Here is a 26,763-nt window from a genome sequence, read left to right as displayed (position 1 = left end):
CACTGGATCTACTTTTTCTCAGCCAGTCACTGCTTCCAGTAAATTGCCAACTGATCAAAACAGTCTAAATGAAGGAAACGTGTTGATAACTTATAAAGTAAAACATGTGGGAACGCTCGTCTGTCCCCGGTAAAAGCCAATCATCCACTTTAATTTTAAATGCCAAGAGAATGTACTGAAGAAAATAATGGTGTGTGTGTGTGTGTGTGTGTGTGTGTGTGTGTGTGTGTGTGTGTGTGTGTGTGTGTGTGTGTGTGTGTCTAAACGCTAATGAAGGTTTTGTTATGGACATTTTGTTTTTATTCTTTCTCTGTCTGAAAACACTATTGCTGAGCCCTAAATATGTTTTATTTTAAGCTTTATTTATCAGATACACTACTAGTCAAGAAAACGGATACTTGCACCTTTTTTGTGTTGGATTTGTAAATGAAGCGTCGCACATGAAAATGTACTTTGTGTAATTAACCGAGGTCAAAGATGAATAAAGATCAACTGCATCTGTTTTCCTGAATAATTTAGTATACATGTGTGATGCTGACACTGGTGGAAGATGTCTGGACGCTGTAAGCCAGTAGACGTCATGAATGTCAGAATCGGATCAGAATGAAATGGAACAAACATCATCATCTTCTTCTTCTTCTTCTTCTGCTTCTTTTGGATTAATGGCGAACTGGAACCAGATGGAGCATTATCGCCACCTACTGTTGCATTAAAGGGTCCTTAACTTTAATGCAACAGTAGGCGGTCGCCTTGCGGTGCAGTACACCCCGTATCGAATCCCGCACCAGGCAAGAAAATAACCGGTTACATTATGATGCGTAGAACAGCCTTTTCAAAACTGAAATTAAACAGTTTCCCCAATGAAAATAAAGATGTTTGTAAAATTTAATAATTGTTTTTATTCAATCAAATTTCACAGAAGCAGTTTAAGCGGTTAAATATTGCGAGACACTTATTTACTAAAATGAATCGCAGCACATTTTTATCATTTGAAAATGATTTATTGTAGGACTAAAGGAATGAAGAGGAGAAATGACACAACATCTATAGGATAAACGTACATGTTGAAGAAGACACGATGAAGAGTGGGGTTCTTTCACAGGATGGCTGTTAACTTAGGATTTTGGTTTACAAAACGTGATTTTAACAGGTCACATCTGTTTGTAATAATGAGGCGGTAAACACGAGCATTTTATTATGTTTTCTAAGTAATCTGTCAAAAGCACATTTCTTTTACTGAATTATGAGACGTAAAAAGTTTGAGGAATGAGTTCAGTCTGCGGTGCTGAAAGCGAGGCGGGGCGCCCTCTGGTGGTCCGTGGGGGAGTGACGGGCGGTCCCCGTAAATATGAGACAAGACTTCAGGAACATTTCAGAAGTCTTTCACAATTTTTGGACATATAAGTTCCACTATCGTAATGCAAAGTTTTCACACACCACTGCTAACTCCTCACCTACGGTGTAGAATATCCAACCCTCCACAAAACCACAACTATACACAACAAAAGAAATGAAATGGTGGAGAGAGCTGTCACATGGTGCAGGGTTCTAGTTAAGGGTCCTCTGAGTGGAAACGTGCCTAATGTGGGTTTGTTAAACTTGGTGAGTTCTCTGTCGTCAGGGTTTGGTCTCTCCGGCCTCCTGAGCGGCTTTCTCCATCTCAGAGTAATACTCCAACGCCCGCCGCACCGGCTCTAGAATATGTTGCTGCACAAAAACATGACAAAGGTGAACTCAGATAGGATAATTAAGATGATGCTTTCATGCATAGTCACTTGCGTCACCTGGATTGATAGAAACACAATGAAACTTGTAGTCTACGCACTTACACAACAGTGACATAAACGTCATATGAGACAAGTTGCTGTTTACTGCACGTTGTGTAATCCACAGCAGTGTGACGAAAAATCGTGTAGAGTCATACACACACACATACACACACACACACACACACACACAGAACATGGCACTCCCATAATGAGAGAACAAACAACCCTGTGCATTCACTGCCCTGATTGCTTTTGGACCATAATCTGGTCCTTGTGTGTGGGTGTGTGTGTGTGTGTGTGTGTGTGTGTGTGTGTGTGTGTGTGTGTGTTATTTATCGATAATACTCCTCCCTAAAACACTTAAATTAGGGTTTGTATCAACGCTGATGATTTCAGGGTTTTAAACAGTAAGGCATGTTGTCGCCCCCTGCTGACCGCTGTCTCCGTTTTTTTTTCTCTGCCTCACCTGTGCAGGTGTTTTGCTCTGGAGTCACGTGACGACTCCACAGTGGCAACAGCCTTTTGGTTTTCATTCTGCTTTTGACAACTGTTTTGTGCCCCTCTGTGTTTTTGGACGGGTTGGTTTGGTAGCCCTGTCAAGGTTCGGTAGCCCTGTTAAGGCTTTTTTTTTTTATTTTGCTTTGGTTTGGCTTTTTCCTCCATTTTTGGTGGTTACAAGTAGTTTTGGAGGTCATGCTGGCTTTGGTGGCCCATTACGTAGTTCAGCCAGACGCTGCCGTTTTCTTCTTTTCGGTTTTGGCTGCTCAGCTGTTCCTTCTTTTGATTGGGGTCGTTTTTGTGTTTTATTTTCGCTACTGCCATCACTTTACAACCCATTCTTGTTGAGGTTTTAACAGGCTGGAATTCAACCATGTCCAGGTGATACGATCAGAGGTGACATGATCATATGAGCCTGTTCCCATAGACACGTTAACATTACTTTAGGCCCTGGGGCTACGGACGTTTTGGAGCCCCCCCCACCCCCACCCCCCATAAAGAATCCTTGTTCTATGCGTGAAACTGCATCGCCGCGCTTCTCAACGTGCCGCCTTGGAAACAAGCCCAGTTCCGTCCATTTTTGTACATAAAACTGAATCATCAGGCTGGTTAAAATAACCCTACATCCCGACTTGTAAACCATCCTGTTTCCATTCATTTTTTACACAGAAAGTGCATCGCCAAGCGGGTAACATGTACCAGCGTCCCGCCTTGTAAAGCATCCTTGTTCTGTTCATGTTGCACGCGTGAAAGTGCATCAATCCCCAAGCGTGTTAAGACGCTCCCTCATCCCGCCCAGTTGATGAGCACAGTTCTGTTCATTTTGTCAGTGTGAAAACAGCGTCACATAGTGAGTTAACACGCTCCAACATCCCGCCCTGTAAACGAGCCTGGTCCAATTCATTTTTTATGCGTGAAAGTGCATCACCAAGCGGGTTAAGATACTGCGACATCACGCCTTGGAAAAGACGTCTCGTGAGGCCTCTGGGCCTCGGCCCGTCCCTGTTCCCCCCCCTAACAGTCTGTGTGACTACACGTTTCTCTCCAGACTCACTGTCAACTCATGAATTGTGTAAACTGTGTTGTGAAGAATTTTTTTCCCCCACTTTTTCCCCCCAACTGTACCCGGCCAATCACCCCACTCTTCCGAGCCGTCCCGGTCGCTGCTCAACCCCCTCTGCTGATCCGGGGAGGGCTGCAGACTACCACATGCCTCCTCCCATACATGTGGGGTCACCAGCCGCTTCTTTTCACCGGACAGTGAGGAGTTTCACCAGGGGGACATAGCGCATGGGATGGTCACGCTATTCCCCCCAGTTCGTAGCGACCAGGACACACACCCACATCCAGCTTCCCACCTGCAGACACGGCCAATTGTGTCTGTAGGGACGCCCGACCAAGCCGGAGGTAACATGGGGATTCGAACCAGCAATCCCCGTGTTTGGCAGGCAACGGAATAGACCGCCACGCCACCCGGATGCCCCCTTGTTGTGACGTGGCCTAGCTAACCAGTGTAGCTAACCAGCAAAGACAATCTTCAAACTCAGTCAGGGAATATAGGAATCGAATGATTATGTGATGTTGACTCGGACAGCGTGTACTGCGCCATACTGTACTACATGACTCCTACAGTATGCACCGCCGGGGCACAGGACACGGTACGCAGTACACGGCACACACTGTCGACCCCATGTACGCGTGGCGCGGTACTGGTGCTACCTGGATACCGTACCTCCAGACAAGGGAAGAGTTTTGTGAGCTCCATGAAGAGAGGAAGAAGCACGAAACGGATGAAGTTGGTCTGCGATGAAGGTTTGGACACCTTGTCTCTGTCCATGAAGGAGGTCACGGGAAGACCCTTCAATTTCTCCGTGTCGCTCTGCGGCGAGAGAAAGGTCAGTGTAAAAGTCCTTGAATCACATAAGGCCCGTGTTATGATGTTCGGTGAGTTTATCCGTCCGCTCGGTGTGTGAGCGGTACTGTGACGGAACGAGGTTGTGTTGCATGTTATCTGTTTGTCTGTTATGAAAACTCCCCCAGGGTCACCTGGTTGAAGAACTCCTGGAGAAGACAGTCCAACCACGGCTCGGCGACAGCCATGGGCCGCGCCTCGTTGGAGATGTCGCTGACCTTCACCATGATCTTCATCAGCTGCAAACAGGTAAAAAAAAAGCAAAAAACACTACATTCACAGAGTAAGGCAAACGACCAGAGAGGTCTTTTCTCTCCCCAATTGTACTTGGTCAACTACCCCACTCTTCCGAGCCGTCCCGGTCGCTGCTCCGCCCCCTCTGCCGATCTGGGGAGGGCTGCAGACTACCACAGGCCTCCTCCGATACATGTGGAGTCACCAGCCGCTTCTTTTCACCTGACAGTGAGGCGTTTCACCAGGGGGACGTAGCGCGTGGGAGGATCACACTATTCCCCCCAGTTCCCCCCCCGACCAGGCGCCCCGACCGACCAGAGGAGGCGCTAATGCAGCGACCAGGACACATACCCACATCCGGCTTCCCACCCACAGACAGCCAATTGTGTCTGTAGGGATGCCCGACCAAGCCGGAGGCAACACGGGGATTCGAACCGGCGGCAACGGAACAGACCGCCACGCCACCCGGACGCCCCCAGAGATATTTCTTGGCGACGCATTGATAACTGAGTTCCACTGACACACATGGTACACAGACAACAGACCAAACACCCGCTCTCGTACTGCATGCGTTCGCCAACTGCATCTCTCCGGCCGGCAGTCTCCAGGCCGAACCACTTGCTTTTTCCGACACACCCAGAGACGCATTCATGTGACGAACACAAGCCGACTCCGCCCCCCTCCCCAAGACAGCGTTGCCAATTATCGCTGCTTCATCGAGTCCGGCCATAGTCGGATCTGACGAGACCGGGGCGCGAACCCCGGCCCCCAGTGGGCAACTGCATCGACACAAAGCCGATGCTCAGACCGCTACACCACCGCGGACTGACCAACGAAGCTCTAACAAAGACTTTTCATGGATGCATATGGATGGACAGACAGACAGGTGGACAGATAGGTGGATGGATATGAAGGGAGGGATGACATATACATAAGGTTGAACAGGAAGTGGTCTACAAAACAGCGCAGCTCGGCAGTCTTTACTGTACCACTTCTTTGTGCTCCTTGTTTTTGAAGTTGAACACTGGCAGCATGACTTTGAACTTGCTCAAGATTTCGTTGTGTCTCGCCATGTCTGTAGCCAGAATGCACCTGAAAACGGACCAGACAGACCACGCAGCATCAGGACCGAGGGGCTCACCGAGCCCGCCTGCCCCCTGTGAAGTCATAGGATCTTACTTGATGATGCCTCCTCGTATTTGTTTGTACTGCTCGCCGGTCAGGTTTTTCAGTATGTTGCATTCAGGCTGCGAGGAGAGAAAACACAATATTATTGTGATTATCCCCCATTTCAGTGAGATACATTAAGCCCCTTTAGCCTATTCAGAATTGCGTGAAACGTGGGCGTCCGGGTGGCACGGCGGTTTATTCCGTTGCCTTTCAACACGGGGTCACAGGTTCGAGTCCCCGTGTTACCTTTGGCTTGGTAAGGCATCTCTAAAGCACTTCTACTTTTCATGTCAAGTGAAGCTTTATAGGCTTAAGTCACACTTCAGTCCCAGGAGGCTGCGCAATCACATTACCCTCCGCGTGACAGCCACTGTTTATAGAGCCTCCATTTGAATGTGGGGGAAATGGCAGAAACTTCAGAAATCCCACGTTACTGGATGTTACAGGACGGATGGGTAGATGCGTAATAGATACCAAGTAGAAAAGAGCAACACATTTGCAACAACCACTTCATGGCCACACAAACTACTGTGAGACAGTGCAGATATACTACACAGCCATGCAGGATACGCCGGTGCGACTACGATATTCAGGTTCTGTGGAGGCGACATTTGGTACCAAACCAAGAACCCCTCCCCCCTCCCCCCGAAACAAAATGTCGGCGCAATAAAAAACGGAGGCTGACCACACAGACGCACCTTGGAGAGGATCCCGAAGGCGACGGCGCAGTGGTGGTTCTCCAGCGGGGAGATGTCGTTATAGCGAAGCGCCAAGTCAGTCTGAGCATTTATCTGCCACAGCAAAAATATAATCACAATAACAAAGAATTATGATAATTGTTATTACAAGTGTAAGCTACTAATAAGACACGTTAGCCCCCTAGCTAACAGGTCTGACCCTTTAGCCAAGTGTAAGCTACTAATAGGACACGTTAGCCCCCTAGCTAACAGGTCTGACCCTTTAGCCAAGTGTAAGCTACTAATAAGACACGTTAGCCCCTAGCTAACGGGTCTGACCCTTTCGCCGAGCGGTTAGTGATGTCGCCTTGTGGTGCAGTACACCCCGTATCGAATCCCGCACCGGGCAAGAAAATAACCGGTTACATTACAGTATTTTGTTGAGTAAAAAAAAAAATACTAAATTTACTTTAACTTGATTTGATTTGTAATAAAGTATTCTACTTAGCTATTCTTATTTTAAAACCTGTTATCAAGTTAAAAAAAATAACTTAAATGAAGAAGATGTTTGAATAAGTGTTCGTGCTAAACTAAATGTGGTTTGTTCATCCAGTAGCTGTTTCTAATAATATGGGCTGTCAACTAAATAAGATTTCCATATTTCTACTTTTTAGAAAAGCACAAAAGTCATTCACAAAGTAATTCCTCAAGAAGGTTTTCCACAGAGGACGTCATTTACTCTGACCTGAGTAACTTTCTTTATCGATGCTTTTAATTTTACTCAAATACATTATCATTACAGTTGCAGTACTTTTACTTAAATATTAATTTTCGGTACTCTATCCATCTCTGAATAACAATGGTGCTTATAATAATAAAAATAATAAATAATATTAATAGTGATAATCATCATAATAGTAATAATAATAATAATAATAATAATTAGTGATAATCATCATAATAGTAATAATAATAATTAGTGATAATCATCGTAATAGTAATAATAATAATAGTAATGATAATAATTAGTGACAATCATAATGGTAATAATAATAAGTAATAGTAATAATAATTAGTGATAATCATCATAATAATAACAATAATAATCGTAATAATAATAATAATTAGTGATAATCATCATAATAGTAACAATAATAATAGTAATAATAATAATAATTTGTGATAATCATCATAATAGTAACAATAATAATATTAAAACAGGAAAATGGGGAACAAAGGGAGAAATAGACGTGTAGAGGAACCAATGGCCAGAGGGCAGAAAGACAGCAGGTCAAAGGTCATTCTGCCGTGACGTGGCGATGTTACACCAGGCACATGTGGCTGCGAGTGGACCTGGTAGACGTTGTTGTAGCCGGGGTGGTCCAGGTCGTGGCACAGCGCCGACGTCAACATGATGAACAGGTCGATCTTCTCAAACTTGTCCCTGAGATCCGTCAGCCAGATCAGCCCATACATCTGCCACATGCAGACGCCTCACGTTAGCAACACACATCTGTATATGAAGCACACATCTTACCCATGTGTACGTATGAAAAACACAAATGTGTGTCTCTTCAGTGTATATATGTACACATTTTTGCTTGCTTGCATGTTTTCCCACCAAATAGTTACCATACACTCAGTTATGAAGCATACAAAACTATTAAGATGATAGACAGGTGATGTAAAGTCATATTCATAGGCTACTACTACTACTACTGCTACTACTACTGCTTCATGTAGTAGTAGCAGCTACTTTATCTGTAGTAGTTGATTACCTTTCATGAGTGAAGGTAATTGCATTTACTCATTTAGCAAAACTGGGAATTTCTCAGATTTGTCAGTGCTTATGCAGAACGTTCAGGATGTGTAGAAACCCCGAGATTTAAGAGGCTATCTCAGTAAGACACCTGTTAGTACGTCAGATACTTTTCAGCGTAGATGTAGAACAGGTTCTACTGAGCAAACCGTGCCTATGGAGCATCAGAACATTTTCAATTAAACCCACTTTGAACATAATGCCATACGCATTCTTCTAACGACTTCTGAATGTTCTCCTCGGTGTCTAGTGTCCCCCCGTCCCGCCCTGCGGAGAGCTGCGAGGCCGCTCACCATCTGCGTGACACAGAAGCAGTGCTGGAAGTTGTGGAAGGGAATGTTGTTGTAGTGGCAGTAGACCTCAAACAGGAAGTTCTGGAGGACTTCCAGCTCGATGTGGAACGCCGCGAGGAAGTCTAGGTCAGTGTACATCACCTGCAGCAGCACCATCATCTCCGACTCCTCCCATTGCCTGCCAACACCAAGCGTCAGAACCACTCTGTGTGTGTGTGTGTGTGTGTGTGTGTGTGTGTGTTCTCTTGGGGACTCACCAGTTGTCGAAAATGGGAGTTTTGAGATGTTCCCTCACTTCTTCTGAAACCTGCAGAGAGCTGGAGAAACATCAGACACGACTTTGAATACCTCCACACAGCAAAGGACTCTGGGTAATGAGACATAATATGATGGATGCTTTCATCAAGTATACAAACAAAAAGTGAAAAAACTTTTTTTTTTTTTTTGGAATTTCCCCCCTTTTTCTCCCCAATTGTGTCTGCCCGATTACCCCACTCTTCCAAGCCGTCCCGGTCGCTGCTCCACCCCCTCTGCTGATCCGGGGAGGGCTGCAGACTACCACATGTCTCCTCCCATACATGTGGAGTCACCAGCCGCTTCTTTTCACCTGACAGTGAGGAGTTTCACCAGGGGGATGTAGCGCGTGGGAGGATCACGCTATTTCCCTCTGTTCCCCCTCACCCCCAAACAGATGCCCTGACTGACCAGAGGGGGTGCTAGTGCAGCGACCAGGACACACACCGACATCCGGCTTCCCACCCCGGACACGGCCAACCAAGCCGGAGGTAACACGGGGATTCAAACCGACGATCCCTGTGTCGGTAGGCAAGGGAATAGACCGCCATTCTACCCGGATGCCCCTAAAAAGTGAATTTGACTCCAAAACACTTGTCTATTATATAGTAAAAAAAACAAATCGTTCTGCTGCACATCATTGAACATCTCCAAAAAAAGACTCCAGTCAGTTAAGGTGCTGCTATTTTGTCAATTAAGAATTTAAGTTGACCACAATTATTAAAACATAGTGAAAATGTTGTGTATTTCAGGTGTCATGGAGCTCATGCCTAATTTCAAATTCCTGGCTTCTGAATCCGACTTAGAAACTCAGCTGTGTGTGATTGTGGGTCTGTGTGTGTACCTCCTGTGTACACCATGTAAACCTGCAAATCATGTCTCATAGGGAACACTAGGAGGCGTCACGGGCTGACCTCATGTGGAGGAACTTCCTGCGGACCTGCTCGTGCTCCTCGTGTGTGCTCTGATCCGTCCGCGGGGTTTTTGGGGAGAACTTGTCCTGCTTGTTCTTGTCTTTAAACAGGCCAAGCCAGCTCAGATGCTCCACATTCTGTCAAGGGGAGGCGAATACGTACACAACTGGAGGAGGAGTCGCACAACAGAGCATTCAACTCTGTGTGTGCATGTGCGTGTGTGTATAAATATTTCCATATGTACATATGTTTATGCGTTGGTTTGTGTTTGTGTCTTGATAAACCTCCAGTTTCCTCTTAAACGTCTCCACTTGGCTCTTCAGCTCCCAGACGATGTCTGGTGTCTTGCCGGCGTCCTCCAGAGCCCTTCTCTCCAGATGACGCAGCCTGCAACAGGAAGCGGACTGTGCTTGACGGAACCAACCTGCTGACGGGAACCGCTGGATGGCTGACCGCCCGGATGCACCTACCTGTTCTCCACACTGTCCAGCTCTGTTGGGATGGCCAAGCCAGCACCTGCACACATGGGACAAAGATGGACGTCTTCATCACAGGGGAGATCTGTGGATGCTTTGTCTTCACTGTGCTGACAGTAAGTATATACCAAAAGTACATACTGTCACCTGCATATGTATATATGATACATTCTAATTGGGGTTAACCACGAAGGTGTGGACTCAAGACACACGACTTGGACTTGAGTCATACTCAAGTCACAAATTAGATGACTTTAGACTTGACTTGACAAAATTGAAAAAGACTCATAACTGGACTTTGACTTGAACACCAGTGACTTGTGACGTGACTTGGACTTGAGTCTCTTGACTTGAAAGACTTGATAGCCTCTTTAAGATAAAATGCTTTTAAAAAGTGTGCAACTCTTTGTCTCCATCATGACAGATCCACTCCGAGTCGACGTGTGATGACATTAGATTTGATGACGAGCGCATAAATACTTGTTTCGGACTTCCAACTCAAAATTTAGGACATGGAACTTGCAAAACATTGACTTGGTTCTGGTTAAACAGAAGTGGGGCCAAGTTCATAACAGATCATAAACAGATCATAATTATAATTGAGTCTACTGGGAGCAGCATGGCTCAGGAGGTACAGCGGGTTGTCTAGTAATCAAAAGGTCGATGGTTCGATCCCCGGCTCCTCCAGAGAGCGTGTCGAAGTGTCCTTGAGTGAGACACTGAACTCCTAACTGCTCCTGATGAGCAGGTTGGTGCTTTGCATGGCAGCCTCCACCATCAGTGTATGAATGTGTGTGTGAATATGAGGCATACACTGTAAAGCACTCTGAGTGGTCGGTATACTAGAGCAGCTCTGTATGAATGCATCCATTTACCATTTACTGCAGCATTAGTCGGTGCCTGGCTGTTTTTCATTACAAACAAATCGAGTCTCAGACATACGTACGATCGGCTCTGTGCATAACTGTACTCCACTTCCGGTTTCTACTGCAGCGGTCATACCAGTTTCCTGTTTGTTGGCGTGTGCTATTGACAGTGGCATATTTTTCGCGATGCCTGCAAGATTTACCATGGATAAATGTCAACCACATGCACACAACTGGCGACAAACTTTCACCTGCACCTACCAGCAAACAGGTGAAAAGTTTCAAGTTGTACATATCAAGTTACGTCCACAAGTATGAGGATACTCATCCTCATCCTCATAATTGTGGACATGACTTGATATGAGGATGAGGATGATAAGAGGATGAGTATCCTCATACTTGTGGATGTAACTTGATATGTACAACTTGAAACTTTTCACCTGTTTGCTGGTAGGTGCAGGTGAAAGTTTGTCGACAGTTGTGTGCATGTGGTTGACATTTATCTATGGTAAATCTTGCAGGCATCGCAAAAATATGCCATTGTCAATAGCACACGCCAACAAACAGGAAACTGGTATGACCGCTGCAGTAGAAACCGGAAGTCAGTGGACTACAGTTGTGCACAGAGCCGATTTACATCCCTCGTTTTCCTCTCCTTTCTCTCTGGCTCTAGTTAAATTCGTTCTCTACCTTTATTCCACTTGTTGTTTGTTTTAAACTGTAGTTGCCCTCAATAATCTATAATAGGCGTCTTAAGTCTTTGGTTGACAAAAGTTGAACTTTATCATCTGTGTTTAAGACAAGATGGATGATGATGAGTCTAAAGGTGATGGATTTCATGCTTAACTAAATGCATTTGATTGTGTTTTGTTGCATCCTACTGTAACTCTGCAGGGCATCTGGGAGGAGAAGTGAAAGCTGCTTACGGTGATGATGCTGAGACGTGTTCTTACTTTGGTCCGATGCCACCACCTCCAGCCTGTAAGAGGAGCCCGCGTCGTTGGCCTCCAGGCGGGAGGAGATGTTCACCACGCTCCCCTTGGTGTTGTACATCTTCAGGATGTCATGAGGCCCTGCCTCCGCCGCCGCTCGGAACAGATCTAGGATCAGACGTTTTGGAGATTCGTAACGCCTTTATGAGCGCCCTGCGTACACGCGAAGCTGTGAGAGCTGTGACAGGACACATCTGGACTGCCACACTGCGACAGCACACATCTGGACTGCCACACTTCAGAAATGGGACAGAGAAACTTCTGGGTGGATTTAAAGTGACGCTCATTTTGAGTTATCTTTGAAGCTTGATCCCTATCTGAAGAACTCTTACACAGAGATTGTCATGACGCAGTCATTTATATTTATGAAATATAGATGACCGCACGATGATATTTAAATGTAAATAATGACAATGTACAAAATAATATGAATACCGTGCAATGAATTCATGATTATTTTGAAATATATATAATAATGTACTTGCAAATTCTGTTCTATTGTATACTTAATGGTCCAAGGTTAAAATATTTCGGACTTACTGGTAATGTTCGATGCATTGGTATTTTTCTGCTTTAAAACATTGTGTTATTGTATATGTGACTTGACTGAATGTCGCGTGTCTAAAGAAAACAAGGCCAAGTCCTCTAGTCTGAGGAGCTGTCAAAACCACATGCAGTGACAGGGGCTGCATGTAAAGATCCAAAATAGACTAAAGTCAGCGCGAGTCTTTCCACTGAGCAATCCCTGAACAAAACTATTTTTTCCACAAAATCAGTCCCTCCAAATGACTCCTACACATAGCATGTTCACCTGTTTCTAATGGAGCTTCAGAAAAAAAGTGAAAATTAAAAAATGCAGCTCAAATTGGTGAGTAATTAGTATGAAAATAATACACTAGATAAAGGTTGTTTACAAGTAGTTCAAGCAAGCTGAATCATCAGAATTTCCTCCTTCCAATTTAAAACGTTGACGAAAGTTAACACAAATTAAGGCCTCTCTTACCTTTGACATCTGCAACGGGGGAATCTATTCGAAACTCTGCTTTCTCTTGTCTCCCATTAACCATGAAATAAATAATCTTTGTTGTCATCCTAAAGTAAAGTAGGCCAAGGAAATGAAAATGTGTCCCTTGATACTGAAATTTAGCAACCTGATGTTGGCCTAAATGGGGGCACCTGCAAATGACAGAGGGGCCACCCTTTTTTTCTTTCATATTCATTAGGCGCTTCAACTCAGTTCTGCCAGCAGATGTCGCTGGTTTACAAATATCAAATTCCAGGTACGGCGTCGTTATGGGACAGTTTCAAGGGTCTCTATTTTGTTTTAGGACAGTTTCAGGAGTGAGACAGGAGATCTTTCCCTGATCATGAAACTAAACAATGGGAAAAGTACAGCAAAGCAAAGCTATGCACAAACCTGTACTTCTAGCTGTGATAGTGCGCCGATCCGACCTCCGGAGCTCGAGGCGGCGGTAACGCATATTAAAGCTGTTGGCACGCGCCGTTAATACACAAGGTGAAGAGAAATAGAACCGAACCGAACAGAACAGAATAAAAGGGAACAGAGACCAGCACAAAACAGAATAGAACCACTGTCTTTCCGAGGAGTTTCGTGTAATTACCAGATTGAAGCAGATAAAGTAAATGTTAATAAATTATAAAAAATATACTTAAATATCTACTTATAGAGTATTTTACCTAAATTATGATTCATCTTATTTAATCAGAACCAGAATCCTGTTTACTGGCCATGCAGGTTTGCGCGTGGACTTTGACTCCGGTTTTGTGGCTCTCTGTGTACTTAACATAGGATAACTACTGCAACACAACATAACATTAGTAACATACTTGTAAGTTTAAATTTTTTATGTTAAAATATGATACTAAAACATAATATAATACTTAAATATAATACTGTAATAACATACCGGAATTAGAATAAGAAGAAAATAGCCGATGCGTTACTAATACTATTTATACGACACTACTTCACAGTTACAGTATTTTGCTAAAACTATATTCAAATATAAAAAAAAACAATATTCTATAAAAAAATATGCGTTTTCACATTCATTCAAAGTCCTTTTTTTTTAAACAGCTAAATTCTGAAGGCTGTTCGATAACCCGGAGAATCAGCCGCTGGCCAAATAAACCGATAATTAATTATTATGAATAATGATTATTCTAATGAATCCCGGCAGAGTGAAGACGAGACCCCGTGGCGACAGAGCTTGAGTGTTTTTTAAAACTACAGTGCCGCGCGCGCCCTGGTGGGTGGGCGCCGTGTCGGGTCGGGCTGGACGGCAGAGACGCTGGGTTCGAATCCGAAGCGGAACATTTTGCGGGAGGTCTTCCCCTGCCCTGTGCTACCCGTATACGTCTCTTATGCCCGGGGTAACGATAGAGACCGACAACGCCAAGACATATAAGGAAACCATAAACTGAAGAGGGGGGCCGGGGGAGGTGGAGAAGCGGCGCCGCTTTGACTTTATTTTGAAGCGGGTCATTCGGTCCGGGCGGAACGTCTCCGCTCCGCCAGCAGCCCGTCAGCGCGCCGGCCGGGGAGCCACATTCCGCGGACGTCAAATCAACGTCCCCCCCCCCCCCCCCGCAGGTAAGCAACAGATTACCAGCCGGGCAAACGGCCGGCTAACGGGACTTGTTTCAGTTCCGGCGGAGTGGGAAACGTTAGCTTGTGTCGGCGTCGATGCTAGGTAACTTTAGCAGGCTGGTGGACGTTTGCTAGCAAGGGAGATGCTAACAGCTAATTCCAGACAGACAACATGGCTAACAAGTTGTGGTAGCTGACGTTAATCTAGTTTTTCGTGTTATCTGTCTGTTCCGGCTAGCTAAAGAAAGGTTCGCTAGCTTGTGGAAGTGAGAGGGGTCAGTAATATCTCGGGATTTCTGCCGTTAACTTGGCACAACGTGGTGTGGTCCAGTGCCTGTCTCAGCAACTTGCCAACGCCAGTCGTTAATAGTGTTTAGCTGGCTCACCGTCTCAGCAGCTAACCCGTTATGTTGATAGTTAAGTGTGTAGTAACTGATTCACTATCTCACCAACTAGTCATGTAACTAGCAGTGTATCTGGATCACTGTCTCACCAATTAACTAGTTAGGTTAGTTAAGTGTGTGTGTGACTTCATTATCTCACTAACTGACTTGTAATGTTCATAGCTAAGTGTGTAGTAACTGATTCACTATCTCACCAACTAGTCATGTAACTAGCAGTGTATCTGGATCACTGTCTCACCAGTTAACTAGTTAGGTTAGTTAAGTGTGCGTCTGGATGGCTCTAGTGGTTTGCAGTAACTTTTTGAGTCGACATGAGTTGTTTTAGTTGGTCACAACTGTGCTTTGTTCCATTTATCAGCTGCCTTATTTGTTGTTATTGTGCCGTCTTTGTTTTTTTTAAACGTCCTTTATAAAAATGACTCGACTTCATTGTTCATTTGTCCCCATTTCATTTCGTTACAGTTCAGCGACACAACTCTGGAGAATGACGTGCGCTGTCCTCCGCTTCCCTCACCGGCAGGACATGCTGTTTGTATCTTCCTATTCTCCAACAAGCTTCTTCTAAAGCCGAGTGACTGGCCCCGACACAAGGCCTCCTGTCTACCTAGGAGGCCTTCCTCGGTCGGTGGGAGTAAAATAACTGCTGGGTAGAGACACAGTTTTCTGATAGCTCTGCTTGTGCCTTGATTTTCTGCTCGTGCACAGCGGTCCTGGCAAGTCTTGCATTTTAGCCCGACCGGAAGATGGAGGTTACTATGGACTACTGTCTGGAGCAGGTGATGCAGAAGGACTTGGGGAAAAGGCTCCAGGTGGGTCAGGAGCTTATCGACCACATTCTGGATCCGGAGAAGACCCCTGACCTGGAACAGGACCAGACCATGCTGGACAGGATGGTGGGTGGTGTTGCTTGCTCCTGGGTCAACTCCAGCAATTTTAAGGTGAGAGCTGGGTGAAGAAAGATTCCTGATTAGCTTGGAGGGGATTGTGTGTGTGTGTGTGTGTGTGTGTGTGTGTGTGTGTGTGTGTGTGTGTGTGTGTGTGTGTGTGTGTGTGTGGATGTGTGTGTGGATGTGTGTGTGTCTCTGCGGCTAATCTCACAAACTACTGAACCCATCAGCCTACAGTTTTTTTGTGTAACTATATGACTAAGAACCTGTTGTGATTGCAGTGATGAAAAACCTTCGAAAAACATTTGTTCTTGCTATCGCCGCTCCCTCTCTCCATTCACTCTATACCTCGCTCGACCAACACTGCTTTCCATCCCCACCCACTCTGAGTCAACCATGCGCATGTGCGACTCACATCTACAAGTTGAGTCAGATCGGGCAGCAAGTGTTGACACCAAAACATTGTGTATTTGGATATGAGTCTTGAAAGTAAACAAGAAGACATTCGTATTTCCAAACCAGCAAATCTTCACTGCTGATGTCAGCACAGGAGAACTGGAGGAACACTGGATGAACCAAAAATAATTCGCCTTATTCATCTCGCCGCTGTGCAGTCATGCCATAGTCCCCAATGTTAAAACTCTGCTATACAAATTCAATTTCAAGAGTAGGATTAATTACAGCCACAGCTGGAAATCATTTCACTAGCTACAATAAAACATTTCCCATGTGATGCTGTTTTCTTAGTTATTTTATTGTTTTATAATGAATGATTGTGATGGACTGGCGGCCTGTCCAGGGTGTCTCCCCGCCTGCCGCCCCAATGACTGCTGGGATAGGCTCCAACATCCCCGCGACCCCAATTGGGGTTAGCGGCTTGGATAACGGATGGATGGATAATGAATGATAGTCAATCAGCAGAGCAGCCTTTCACCTTCATTCATTTTATATCATGAAAACTGTGACAGTAAAACACATTTGAAGTCTTAATAAGGGCTTTGAAATTATGATAGCCTGATTTCTGTCATTTCTTGTCAGACTTGGTTGCTTTCATGCGAGGGGCCGCCTAGGAGGCTGCACATCCACAGACTAACAGGCAAAACTTTTTTATTAAGTAGATTTTTTACCTTGAGCGCTGCATATCGAAAACTTTCCCCCCCCACATTTCCCATTCAATTGACTTAGGCACTGCGCAAAAGTCTTATAATGGCAGGAAAAACATTTCTTTCTTCTTCTTTTTTGTCTGTATGGAGAAGGTTAGATAGGTACACCTGGCGGAGATTGCGCCCTACTGAGTGCGCTCCTCAGTTGATGTTTGAGTTACTGTTGGTCGGCTTTAAATTAGAACCCTTTACTGGTGGGTTGATGTTTCACGTCCCGAGGCTTACTGGGAGAATTTGGTTTGGGGACGGGACAATATCGTGTTTTGTCTCTGCAGCAACCTCTAACAGCTATTCTCAAAGTGCCTTTGAGCAAAGCATGGACTTGCAACCTCTCCATTGGAGTTGATCAGTATTGTTGGACTAAGGAGCTCTTGGGTGTGAATTTTTTTATGCAGTTAATTAGATGTGAAACTGGACTTTGCACCTCTGTTGGTCTCAGTCGATGTTTTCCTTGTCATTCAGAGACCCCTCCACAGTACATAGGCTGTGATGGACAGAATTGGGGTGGATGTGAGGTTTGAATCTGTGATCTTTTCGGTGTGGCTGTGTGTCTTGCTGCAAGATAATCTTGATGCCTTGAAACACAATGTTTTCATTTCAGGGTTTGTGGTCAATACTCATTCAGAGAGCCATGAAATGAACTGGCAGATAGAGGTTGCGGATTTAGTGTCTTGCTTAAGGGCCCTTTGTCAGGTGTGTTGTCGCTGGACACACCTTAGCTGTTACCTTTTCTCTCATTAGAAAGGCCTCTCATTCGTTTCAACAGGTCATTCTAAAGCGCCTGGCTTAGCCAGTTATCCTCCAGCGCTCTGCTATATTGAGATCCTCTCCCCTCAAATCCTAGCGGGGGGGGGGGGGGTGCAGTCACTGTGCCAGCCAGGCAGGATGATAGGATTCTTCCAGCAGGCTGGCAGGCGCTGTCAGAGTTAAACCGTTTGATTCCAGTTCTCATCCAGCTCCTGGTCTTGAGACAAACTGTCTTCCTCGGGGATCACTTAACGCTTAGAAAAAAAAGCCTTGTTCATAATTGATGGGTTGTTTTGAGTCATTGACAAAGACATTGAATGGATAGTTTTGCTGCTAACCTCCATCAGCTGGTATATGCACCTACCTTTCTGGTTGCCATGGCGCGTAATTTGCATGCCATCTATGTTTCTATGCGTGTCATTTATGCTGACAGGAGTCCCCGGCTGCCAATCAGTCTATACAGTGACATAGATCTTATTAATGAGTAGAGCCTAACCGATGTGGGATCGAGACCGATACACATACAGATTTCAGAGAGAACAAATTCACCGATTACTGATAAGGCGGTCAATACCTTGCAGTCTCCAATCTCTTTCAGATTGTGCCACCTGCATAAGATATAGTCCACCTCTGTGCACCTTCTTCCACTCTTATACGTCACCCTGTGTTCCTCCCTCTTCTTGAAATATGCCATTTCCATCTTTTTTGAAAAATCCACCACCATATGTCCTTCCAAATTCCTCTCCTTGACACCATACTTACCCATCACCTTCTCATTATCTCTGTTCTCTGCACTAACATGCCCACTGAAGTCTGCTCCAGTCACCACTTTCTCCTCCTTGGGTACCCTCTCCACCACTTCACCCAACTCCAGAATTCTTCTTTCTCTTCCATCTCACACTCAACTTGCGAGGCATATGCACTGATAGCATCCATCCATCCATCATCATACCTTCAATTTCCAGCTTCATACTCATCCCTCTGTCTGACACTCTCTTCACCTCCAACACACTCTTGACAAACTCGTCCTTCAGAATTACCCCTACCATGTTTCTCCCCTCATCCACACCATGGTAGAAGAGTTTGAACCCACCTCCAATGCTCCTGGCTTTACTCCCCTTCCACCTCATCCACACCATGGTAGAAGAGTTTGAACCCACCTCCAATGCTCCTGGCTTTACTCCCCTTCCACCTGGTCTCTGTGCCACACACAGTATACTATCTACCTCCCTTCTCTCCATTATATCAGCTAGCTTTCTTCCTTTACCAGTCGTGGTGCCAACATTCAAGGTTCTGACTCTCATCTCCACACTCCTACTCTTCCTCCTCTCCCACTTCCCCTGGACATGCCTTCCCCCTCTCCTTCTCCTTTGTCCAACAGTAGCATAGTTTCCACTGGCACCCTGCTGGCCAACAGTACTGGTGGTAGTTGTTGGTAACCCAGGGCTTATCATCAGCATATTTGATTTTGCAAAGGTTTTATGCCGGATGCCCTTGCTGATGCAACCGTCCCCATTTATCCAGGCTTGGGACCGGCACTAAGAATGCTCTGGCTTGTGCATCCTCAGTGGCTGGGTTATACACGCAATTGTTGCATCCGGTCTTAATGGGTTGTCATTTTTCGGCCGTTATAAACACCAATACTGATTTATCTGCAATTCTCTCATGTCGGCCGATAATATTGGCATGCCAGTTTATTGGTCGGGGTGTGTTAATGAGTACATTCCAGTACAGTGTTCAGTAATACACCACAGAACCTTTGTATTTTCCTAGTAACTTGTCTGCTCCATGATAGTCTGGCTTTGTTGCGGCAGCATTAAAGAGTTTTTTGATTTCATCATTAGTGTGTGCTTTCCAAAAGGATGTGAACACTTCATCACATTCACATTGAAAAACTATCCCGAAACATGCAGGTTTATCTCTGCTAGGTGGTTTTGAGGTAGCATCTTGCCAAACGTCACTGTGAATGCTAACACTATAATAGTGACTTGATTACCGACAAACATTAATTCCAGTAGAATGTCATTTTAACTGTTATGTTAATGTTTGGCTGCGTGCTCCAGATCTTCGTGGTGTGTCTTGGTGGAAGTAGATTGTTGGAAGGACATGAGCTAGTCATTTAAATTGACATCTTATTGAAATCAGCTGTTTACTAGCAATCCATAATGATTAACCTAAAGTCTTATGGCGTACTCTGTGGGGTTTATGTGTTTTCCCATGAATAAGGAGGTGCCAAACTGATATTTTCTGAGGGTTTTTCTGTTAAGTTCTCTTTTGCCCAAATAGTGAAAAGAGGAAATGGTACTAGGCTGTATGCTTTAGAGGTAAGGACCTTCCTTTGCTGATTTAACAGCAGACACTGATGCAGCCAATCACTATGCTGCTTTCTGCGCTGCCCTGGAAACCGGTCTGGGAGGTTGCGGAAGGGGGGGGCCTTCAGTCTCAGTGATGTCTCTGGGGTGGTTAACGGGGACGAGGAGGCTCCCATGTGATGTGGCATCGGTGGTGCTGGGAGCTTAATTTACCACAGCCATTAGCCCAGATACAGCCCTGCATGGTGGCACGTGTGCCTGCCAGCCTACACAGCTGGGGAGATGACGGTCAGAGAGACTGAGTGCTGAAAGATCAAAGATTTGACTGAAAAAAATAGTGTTTATTTTAAATCAGGAAGGCGCGTGTTTCACTAGTTTGACTTTTCCTCTTTGTGAATGATAGAGGATAAACCTGCCCTCCATATGTGTAACACTCCCTTTTCAGACAAACAAATTTAGTTCTATTTGGTTAATTAAGCAAAGCAGTTAGATCAGGTGTCACTCGGGTGTGTGTGTGTGTGTGTGTGTGTGTGTGTGTGTGTGTGTGTGTTAGGGACACAGAGAAGGAGACTGGCTGCACAGGTCTTTGTAGTGACAGGGACAGGCAGGCAGACACGTAGATAGACCGGTTTGCAGGTGCACCAACTTGCCTTGCAAACCTTGGGGGCATTTGGGCACTGCATCGAGACCCCATTGCTTGTGTGTGTGTGTGTGTGTGTGTGTGTGTGTGTGTTAATGCTGTTTGGTGTATGTGAATGATAGGTAAACGAGAGCCCCGTCATGTGCGGTTGAGACTGACAATGGGTTAGCAAGTTGATTGGTTAATTAACAAAGCCAATGACAAGTAAGGAATAGCTGTTTTACAGTTAGTGTGAAGGCACCCTGATCAAATTCTTTATTCATTGACATGTCAGAGCCACAGCCTTCTGTCAACATGCAACTAATGAGCCAAACATGTATGAAAGAGAGGTTTTTGAGAGTCATTTTGTCATCATTCTGTTCTACTAGTCTTATAATTTCTTCACCCTATTTAATTCAGGTTGAAATTTGTATATTTGGTCAATTTTTCCTTTCTGCCTTCTTTTATCATTAACTTCATTTTGTTTGTGCACATTCAGTCAGTGTAAAGCACATTGCATTTCTTGCACAATTGTGCTTTATGCATACAGTTTGTTTCATTTACTAGTGGTTGATTAGAAGCTAGAGATGGGCGGATCGATAGCAAAGTATCGACTCGATCCTGAGGGTTAGGTTTTGAGAATCAGTCCTCATATTAAAAAATGATACCAGGTACTGTCTTTAACTAGTGATATATAATACACATTTTTTGCTTCATTTCTTTCGTTTTTATTTTTTCAGTTGTTGAGGATAAGGACTGCTCCTTCCGCCTTCTCGCTCAGCTCCCCTTCGTATAAATAAAAGGCAGTGGCACGGCACCGCACGCAGAGAAACACATGCTGCCTGTCAGTCAGTGGTAGTAATAATGATGATGATAATGATAATAATAATAAATCAAACTTATATGGCGCTTTTCTAACACTCAAAGTCGCTTTACAGTAAACGGCGGTGAAAGAAGACCACAGATAAACATAACACAGATATGCGGGGGGGGGGTCGGGCTACGGGAGGGGGAAGCGGCGGGGGAGAGGGTGGGGGGGCTACGAGAGGGAGAAGGGGTGGGGTGGGGGGGAGAGGGGGGCTACGGGAGGGAGAAGCGGGGGTGGGGGGGCTACGAGAGGGAGAAGCGGCGGGGGGGGGGTGTTGGTGGGGGGAGAGGGGGAAGCGGCAGCCACACACGACGCCAAGCAGTGCTCCTCCCCTAGACCGATAGAAAAGGGCAAGAAAAACAAGAAGAAACGGACATGACATAGTAGTGAAATTTGATCTTTGGTGTCGGATCGAAAGGAAAGTCTGTGACGTAGCGCATCACAAAACAGAAAGCGTGGTGGATTTTGACAATGTAATTTTACAGGTATATGAACTGACATAATTACTGTGTGTAATTAAATGAAACGAGAACAAAATACGTTTGTGCAATTTCATTTTTTTTTTCTGCAGACAATAAACAATACCGTCGCAGACCTGTCGTTGTTTCGCCGTCCCGCCGCGCAGTTTGTGGTTCTTGCTGTTCCGTTCTGCCAGCTGCCGTTTAGCGGATCCCGTGAGAGCGCGGCTGCATCAGAAGCCGCCGGTCTGAGGGCTCCCGTTAAGATAGCAATGCTGGACTCTGCCCACCAGATGGTGGCAGAGCCCACGTGGCTTTCTTATAATTATTAGGGTTTTACGGGCGTTTGTTTTGCTGTAAGGGAGAGTTTCCAAAAATTGCACCATGATCTGAATTTGTGGTTCAGATGATGCGCGTGTGTTGCTTTGGTGTTAGCAGGGGAACTCTCACTAAACGTTCATTGAGTTACCCACCTCACCCCAAGACAAGGAAAGCTGGTTTATGACACTCGGTTTTGTACTTACCAGTGTAGAGTTGTGTCTTCATTTACGGTTGCTCTACTACTCAGTGTTTCCCAGTGCAGAATGAAAGAGCAGGTATTTGTTTATCGTGTTAGGTTCATTGTAGCACTTGTTTCGTTTCCATGTGTGAGAGAGAAGGAAAAAGAGCTGGATTTTGTCACATTACCCATAATCCTTTGCAGCATGTATGAGAATGCATTGGTTTGCTGTGAATATCAACCAGTCTTGTATTTATATGCTTTGTAATAATTAATTCTGCTTTATTTTTTTTGCTATCGATAATTTAATTGGAAAAAAAAATGTTTGTTGCTTTTTGTTGAAGGTGGTTTTGCTGGGAATGGACATATTGTCAGCTCTGATTGACAGACTACAAGAGCGCTTTAGGACCCAGGTTGGAACTGGTATGTTATCTCTTGGTAATTCTCATTCTGTATGACTGAATGGATAATCACTTAGAGGCTACACAAAAGAAAACGTGAGAAATTCTGTGTTGCAGAGCACTTTTACAGATTACAACCAGTGCTAACCTGCAGACTTGTGTCTGTCCTATCAGTTCTGCCCAGTTTGATCGATCGTTTGGGAGATGCAAAGGACCAAGTCCGAGACCAGGACCAGGCTCTCCTGTTGAAAATTATGGATCAGGCTGCTAACCCACAGGTAGACACACACACACACACACACACACACACACACACACACACACACACACACACACACACACACACACACACACACACAGGCACTCCAACTGTGTTGAGAAGAGGTCTGTGGAATGTGTATTTCATGCTGTGTTTGTCATCTGTTAGTGTGTGTGTATTCTGTTGTTTATGTATGCAGTGGGTGACTTGCTTCTCGGTGTGTTTTGGAATGTGTTTCTCATGATGTGTACTTGTCTTTCAGTCTGAGTAATATATTTTCCGTGTGTAAGGAATCTGTCCTTCATGCTGTGTGTTATATCATGTCAGTGTTTAATAAATCTCTTCTTTATATTGTGTATGTGTGTGTGCATGTAACATCATTTTAGTACGTGTGGGATCGAATTATTGGAGGCTTTAAGCATAAGAACAACAGGACCAGAGAGGGACTCTGCCTATGCCTCATCTCTACCTTGAATGTGTAAGTGTGGTACACAAGAGGTGTTAAATCAAATCTGCTTCTCAGGGTCTGGTTCTTAAGGTTTGAACTTATTATTAGATGTTTATGTGAGTGTTCATAAGGCTTGTTCTACAAAATACTGTACAGCCATTACAAATGTTTCCATGAAACATATTTAGTATGTATACACTTAAGTCTGGAAAAGCAGTCATCATGCTGTCAGTGACTGACTTATCCTGTGTGAAAGAATAATTCAATAGCAGAACGTCTAAACTAAGTCTGTATTTTCAGTCGTCAGTTGTGTTTTTCAGAGTGGAAATCTCATAATGGAATAACATTTTATTAAAATTTTATTATTTTTTTCCAGTTATGGAGCCCAAAGTTTAACGCTGAGCAAGATTGTGCCCCACATCTGTAACCTCCTTGGGGATCCAACAAGTCAGGTACTGTCTGTTACCCACAAACATCCTTATTGAATTAATGACTTCACCTGTGCTCAGTGGCTTTCCATGCTTATGTGGAAACATGAGGTTCAACGTTATTTTTAAATTCTGAATCACTATATTAAAACGATAAGAAGTTGTTTTTAGCTTAAAGATAATTTAACCCTTCAGAACAGTGTAATCAAGAATGGGTAATTTACTTGAATATGTCCAGGAACTGAAAAATAATGAAAATATTGTTTTCAGCTTTATTAACACACAGAGCAATTGATGAAATATAATTTCCAACTAAAGAGTGATTAAGTGAGTTGCCCAGTCATTTGTGAACCTTTGTTTTGATTTTTGAATCAAACTGAAACTGAAGGTTTGGAGAAAGCGTTGCATTGAGGAATAAAGTGTTCAGTCCTGCCTCCTGCAGCGATATTGTTCCTGAAGCGCCCTCAGCTGGTAGAAATCTGACATTACTGTTAAGTCTTTGCTTGACAGCAATGACATTATGTTTTTTCAACACCTGCTTTCATTGAGGTTGTGTGCGTTCACTTCCTTTGGAAAATTTCAGTTTTTTTTTTCACCAACTAAGTTTTATTATCATGTGACTTGATGCCTTTCTCACTGTGGTACTTGTACACAAAACACAATGCAAAATGTAAGAAAAAAAGTCTATATTAGCTTGGTACTCGCTACATATATATATATATATATATATATATATGTGTGTGTGTGTGTGTGTGTGTGTGTGTGTGTGTGTGTGTGTGTGTGTAAAACAAGTAAAATTACTTGACAGTGTAGATAGTCTATCTGTATGTGCTGCATAGTTGTATAGCTGAACTTTGTCAGTGAGTGAGTCAAAACACTTCAGTTGCACACATGGTTCACTACAGGAGTCAAACCCGTGAAAATAGCTGTGCAGCGACACTCCTCATCTAACCTTACAGAGCTTGAGAGGATCTGCAGAGAAGAATGGGAGAAATACCCCAAATATAGGTGTGCCAAGCTTGTAGCTTCATACCCAAGAAGACTTGAGGCTGTAATCGCTGCCAAGGATGCCTCAACCAAGTACTGAGTAAAGGGTGTGAATACTTATACATGCAATATTTCAGTTTTTTATTTTTAATAAATTTGCAAAAATTTCTACAAAACCTTTTTCACTTTGTCATTATGGGGTGTTGTGTGTAGATTGATGAGAAAAAAAGGAATTTAATCCATTTTGGAATAAGGCTGTAACATAACAAAATGTGGGGAAAGTGAAGGGGTGTGAATACTTTCCGGATGCACTGTATGTGCTGCATAGTTGTATAGCTGAACTTTGTCAGTGAGTGAGTCAAAACACTCCAGTTGTAAACATGGTTCACTACAGGAGTCAAACCCATGACTCTTTAGTCGTGTGCTGGTCTGTCTAACAGTCAGGCCACATGCTGGTCTGCTCTTCTCTGGAGTCTGTTGTCCAGTGATAAGCTGTAGCGCTCCATCATCACCGGAACCCAACTTCCTCCCTGGCACAGGAAGCCGTGCCCCCCCCCCCACTTCCCTTCATGATGCTCCACACACTCCCAAAATACAATAAAAAAAAGCCTTCCAGGAGTGATCGCCGATCCTAAATTCAAAAGATCTTCTTGAAATATTCCTTATTTTACCAAAATAAATGATTGCTTGGACTGAACAGAGACTGATTATCTGGTTGCGTAGATAAAACTTGTGAAAGCCATTTTCACTCCCAAGATTTGGAAGATTTTCACCACTAGAACCCTTATTTTACCAACTAGGTCATTTGTTTGAATTAAAAAAAAAACCGAAACACTGGCAACTTGTCAAAGTATCTGGTATTGTACAACACATAATTGCCACGGCTAAAATTACTCAGCAGTCGTGTGTGTGTGTGTGTGTGTGTGTGTGTGTGTGTGTGTGTGTGTGTGTGTGTGTGTGTGTGTGTGTGTGTGTGTGTGTGTGTGTGTGTGTGTGTGTGTGTGTGTGTGTGTGTATTTATCTTTATTGGCCTCTTGCAGGTGCGTGATGTGGCCATGAGCTGCCTTGTGGAGATCTACCGCCACGTCGGGGAGAGAGTGAGGATGGACCTGGGGAAGAAGGGCCTGCCTCAGTCACGGTATGTTGCCATTTGTACTGCCTCTGGCCTGGACAGACACACTGACCATTGGAGACACAGGTGGAGTCAAGGGTGAAACACTGGAGGGTCGAGGTCAACACCTTTCTGGTGGGGATTCAGGGGCATTTAATCAGCTTTAAGTTGCAGCATGGTTGCAACCATTTTTTACATGGGGGGGGGTTGGTTTCCTAGTTATGGTACAATCAATTTTCTCATGCTAAATCACAGCCAATAATTTTGAATTCATTGTGATGCTTTATAGAAGGAATATCACTCATCCTGTTGTAGTTATCGAAGCGGTACTATGCCCAAGCCCCCCTGAAATCTTCATCTTGGCTGTAACATCACCTCTGATAAAATACCTTCAGCTTTTTTTTTCCTACTTACTCTGTTCTACTACCAGCTACTTTAGCTGTATGCACAAAGATTCACCCAGTACTTTCACGGTTTTTAGATCAGAGACAATTTTATTGGCCAAGTATGATCACATGCAAGGCATTTTTCTAGGTACGTTGTTTTCAGTTGAACATATCACATATGCACATGTACACAGATAAGATGAGAGAAGTGTAAATTGAGAGAATGAAATCTAAGGTTCAGATAGCAAACACTAAATATAA

The 26,763-nt window shown here is 44.3% G+C and overlaps 2 protein-coding genes and 1 non-coding gene across 3 annotated transcripts in view; 1 reads left to right on the top strand and 2 right to left on the bottom strand.

The window, feature by feature from the left end:
* Positions 1-1,617: 1,617 nt before the first annotated feature.
* Positions 1,618-13,005, bottom strand: LOC130131812 (high affinity cGMP-specific 3',5'-cyclic phosphodiesterase 9A-like). The gene is made up of 14 exons (XM_056301587.1): positions 12,918-13,005; positions 11,876-12,022; positions 10,051-10,096; positions 9,865-9,967; positions 9,581-9,717; positions 8,630-8,689; positions 8,373-8,550; positions 7,614-7,736; positions 6,282-6,374; positions 5,593-5,660; positions 5,403-5,505; positions 4,314-4,418; positions 4,000-4,146; positions 1,618-1,707 (listed from the first exon to the last, which is right to left on the bottom strand). The coding sequence occupies exons 1-14, from the start codon at positions 13,003-13,005 to the stop codon at positions 1,618-1,620; spliced, it is 1,488 nt and encodes a 495-aa protein (XP_056157562.1).
* A 1,753-nt stretch (positions 13,006-14,758) lies between these two features.
* Positions 14,759-26,763, top strand: part of LOC130131574 (CLIP-associating protein 1-B-like) — an 81,737-nt gene continuing 69,732 nt past the window's right edge. Inside the window, exons 1-7 of the mRNA XM_056301324.1 lie at positions 14,759-14,800; positions 15,392-15,867; positions 22,827-22,905; positions 23,058-23,161; positions 23,529-23,620; positions 23,967-24,042; positions 26,046-26,143. Of these exons, the coding sequence (XP_056157299.1) occupies positions 15,673-15,867; positions 22,827-22,905; positions 23,058-23,161; positions 23,529-23,620; positions 23,967-24,042; positions 26,046-26,143 (644 nt within the window). The 5' untranslated portion in view covers positions 14,759-14,800; positions 15,392-15,672. The remainder of the gene's footprint in view (positions 14,801-15,391; positions 15,868-22,826; positions 22,906-23,057; positions 23,162-23,528; positions 23,621-23,966; positions 24,043-26,045; positions 26,144-26,763) is intronic.
* On the bottom strand, positions 22,350-22,478 carry LOC130131863 (U4atac minor spliceosomal RNA). The gene has a single exon (XR_008812413.1). It is a non-coding gene; the product is annotated as a U4atac minor spliceosomal RNA (small nuclear RNA).

The sequence above is a fragment of the Lampris incognitus genome, chromosome 21 (assembly GCF_029633865.1).
Source record: "Lampris incognitus isolate fLamInc1 chromosome 21, fLamInc1.hap2, whole genome shotgun sequence".
NCBI classification, from domain to species: domain Eukaryota; kingdom Metazoa; phylum Chordata; class Actinopteri; order Lampriformes; family Lampridae; genus Lampris; species Lampris incognitus.
Note: the sequence above shows the minus strand (reverse complement) of the source record. Positions and strands in the feature narration are given on the sequence as shown.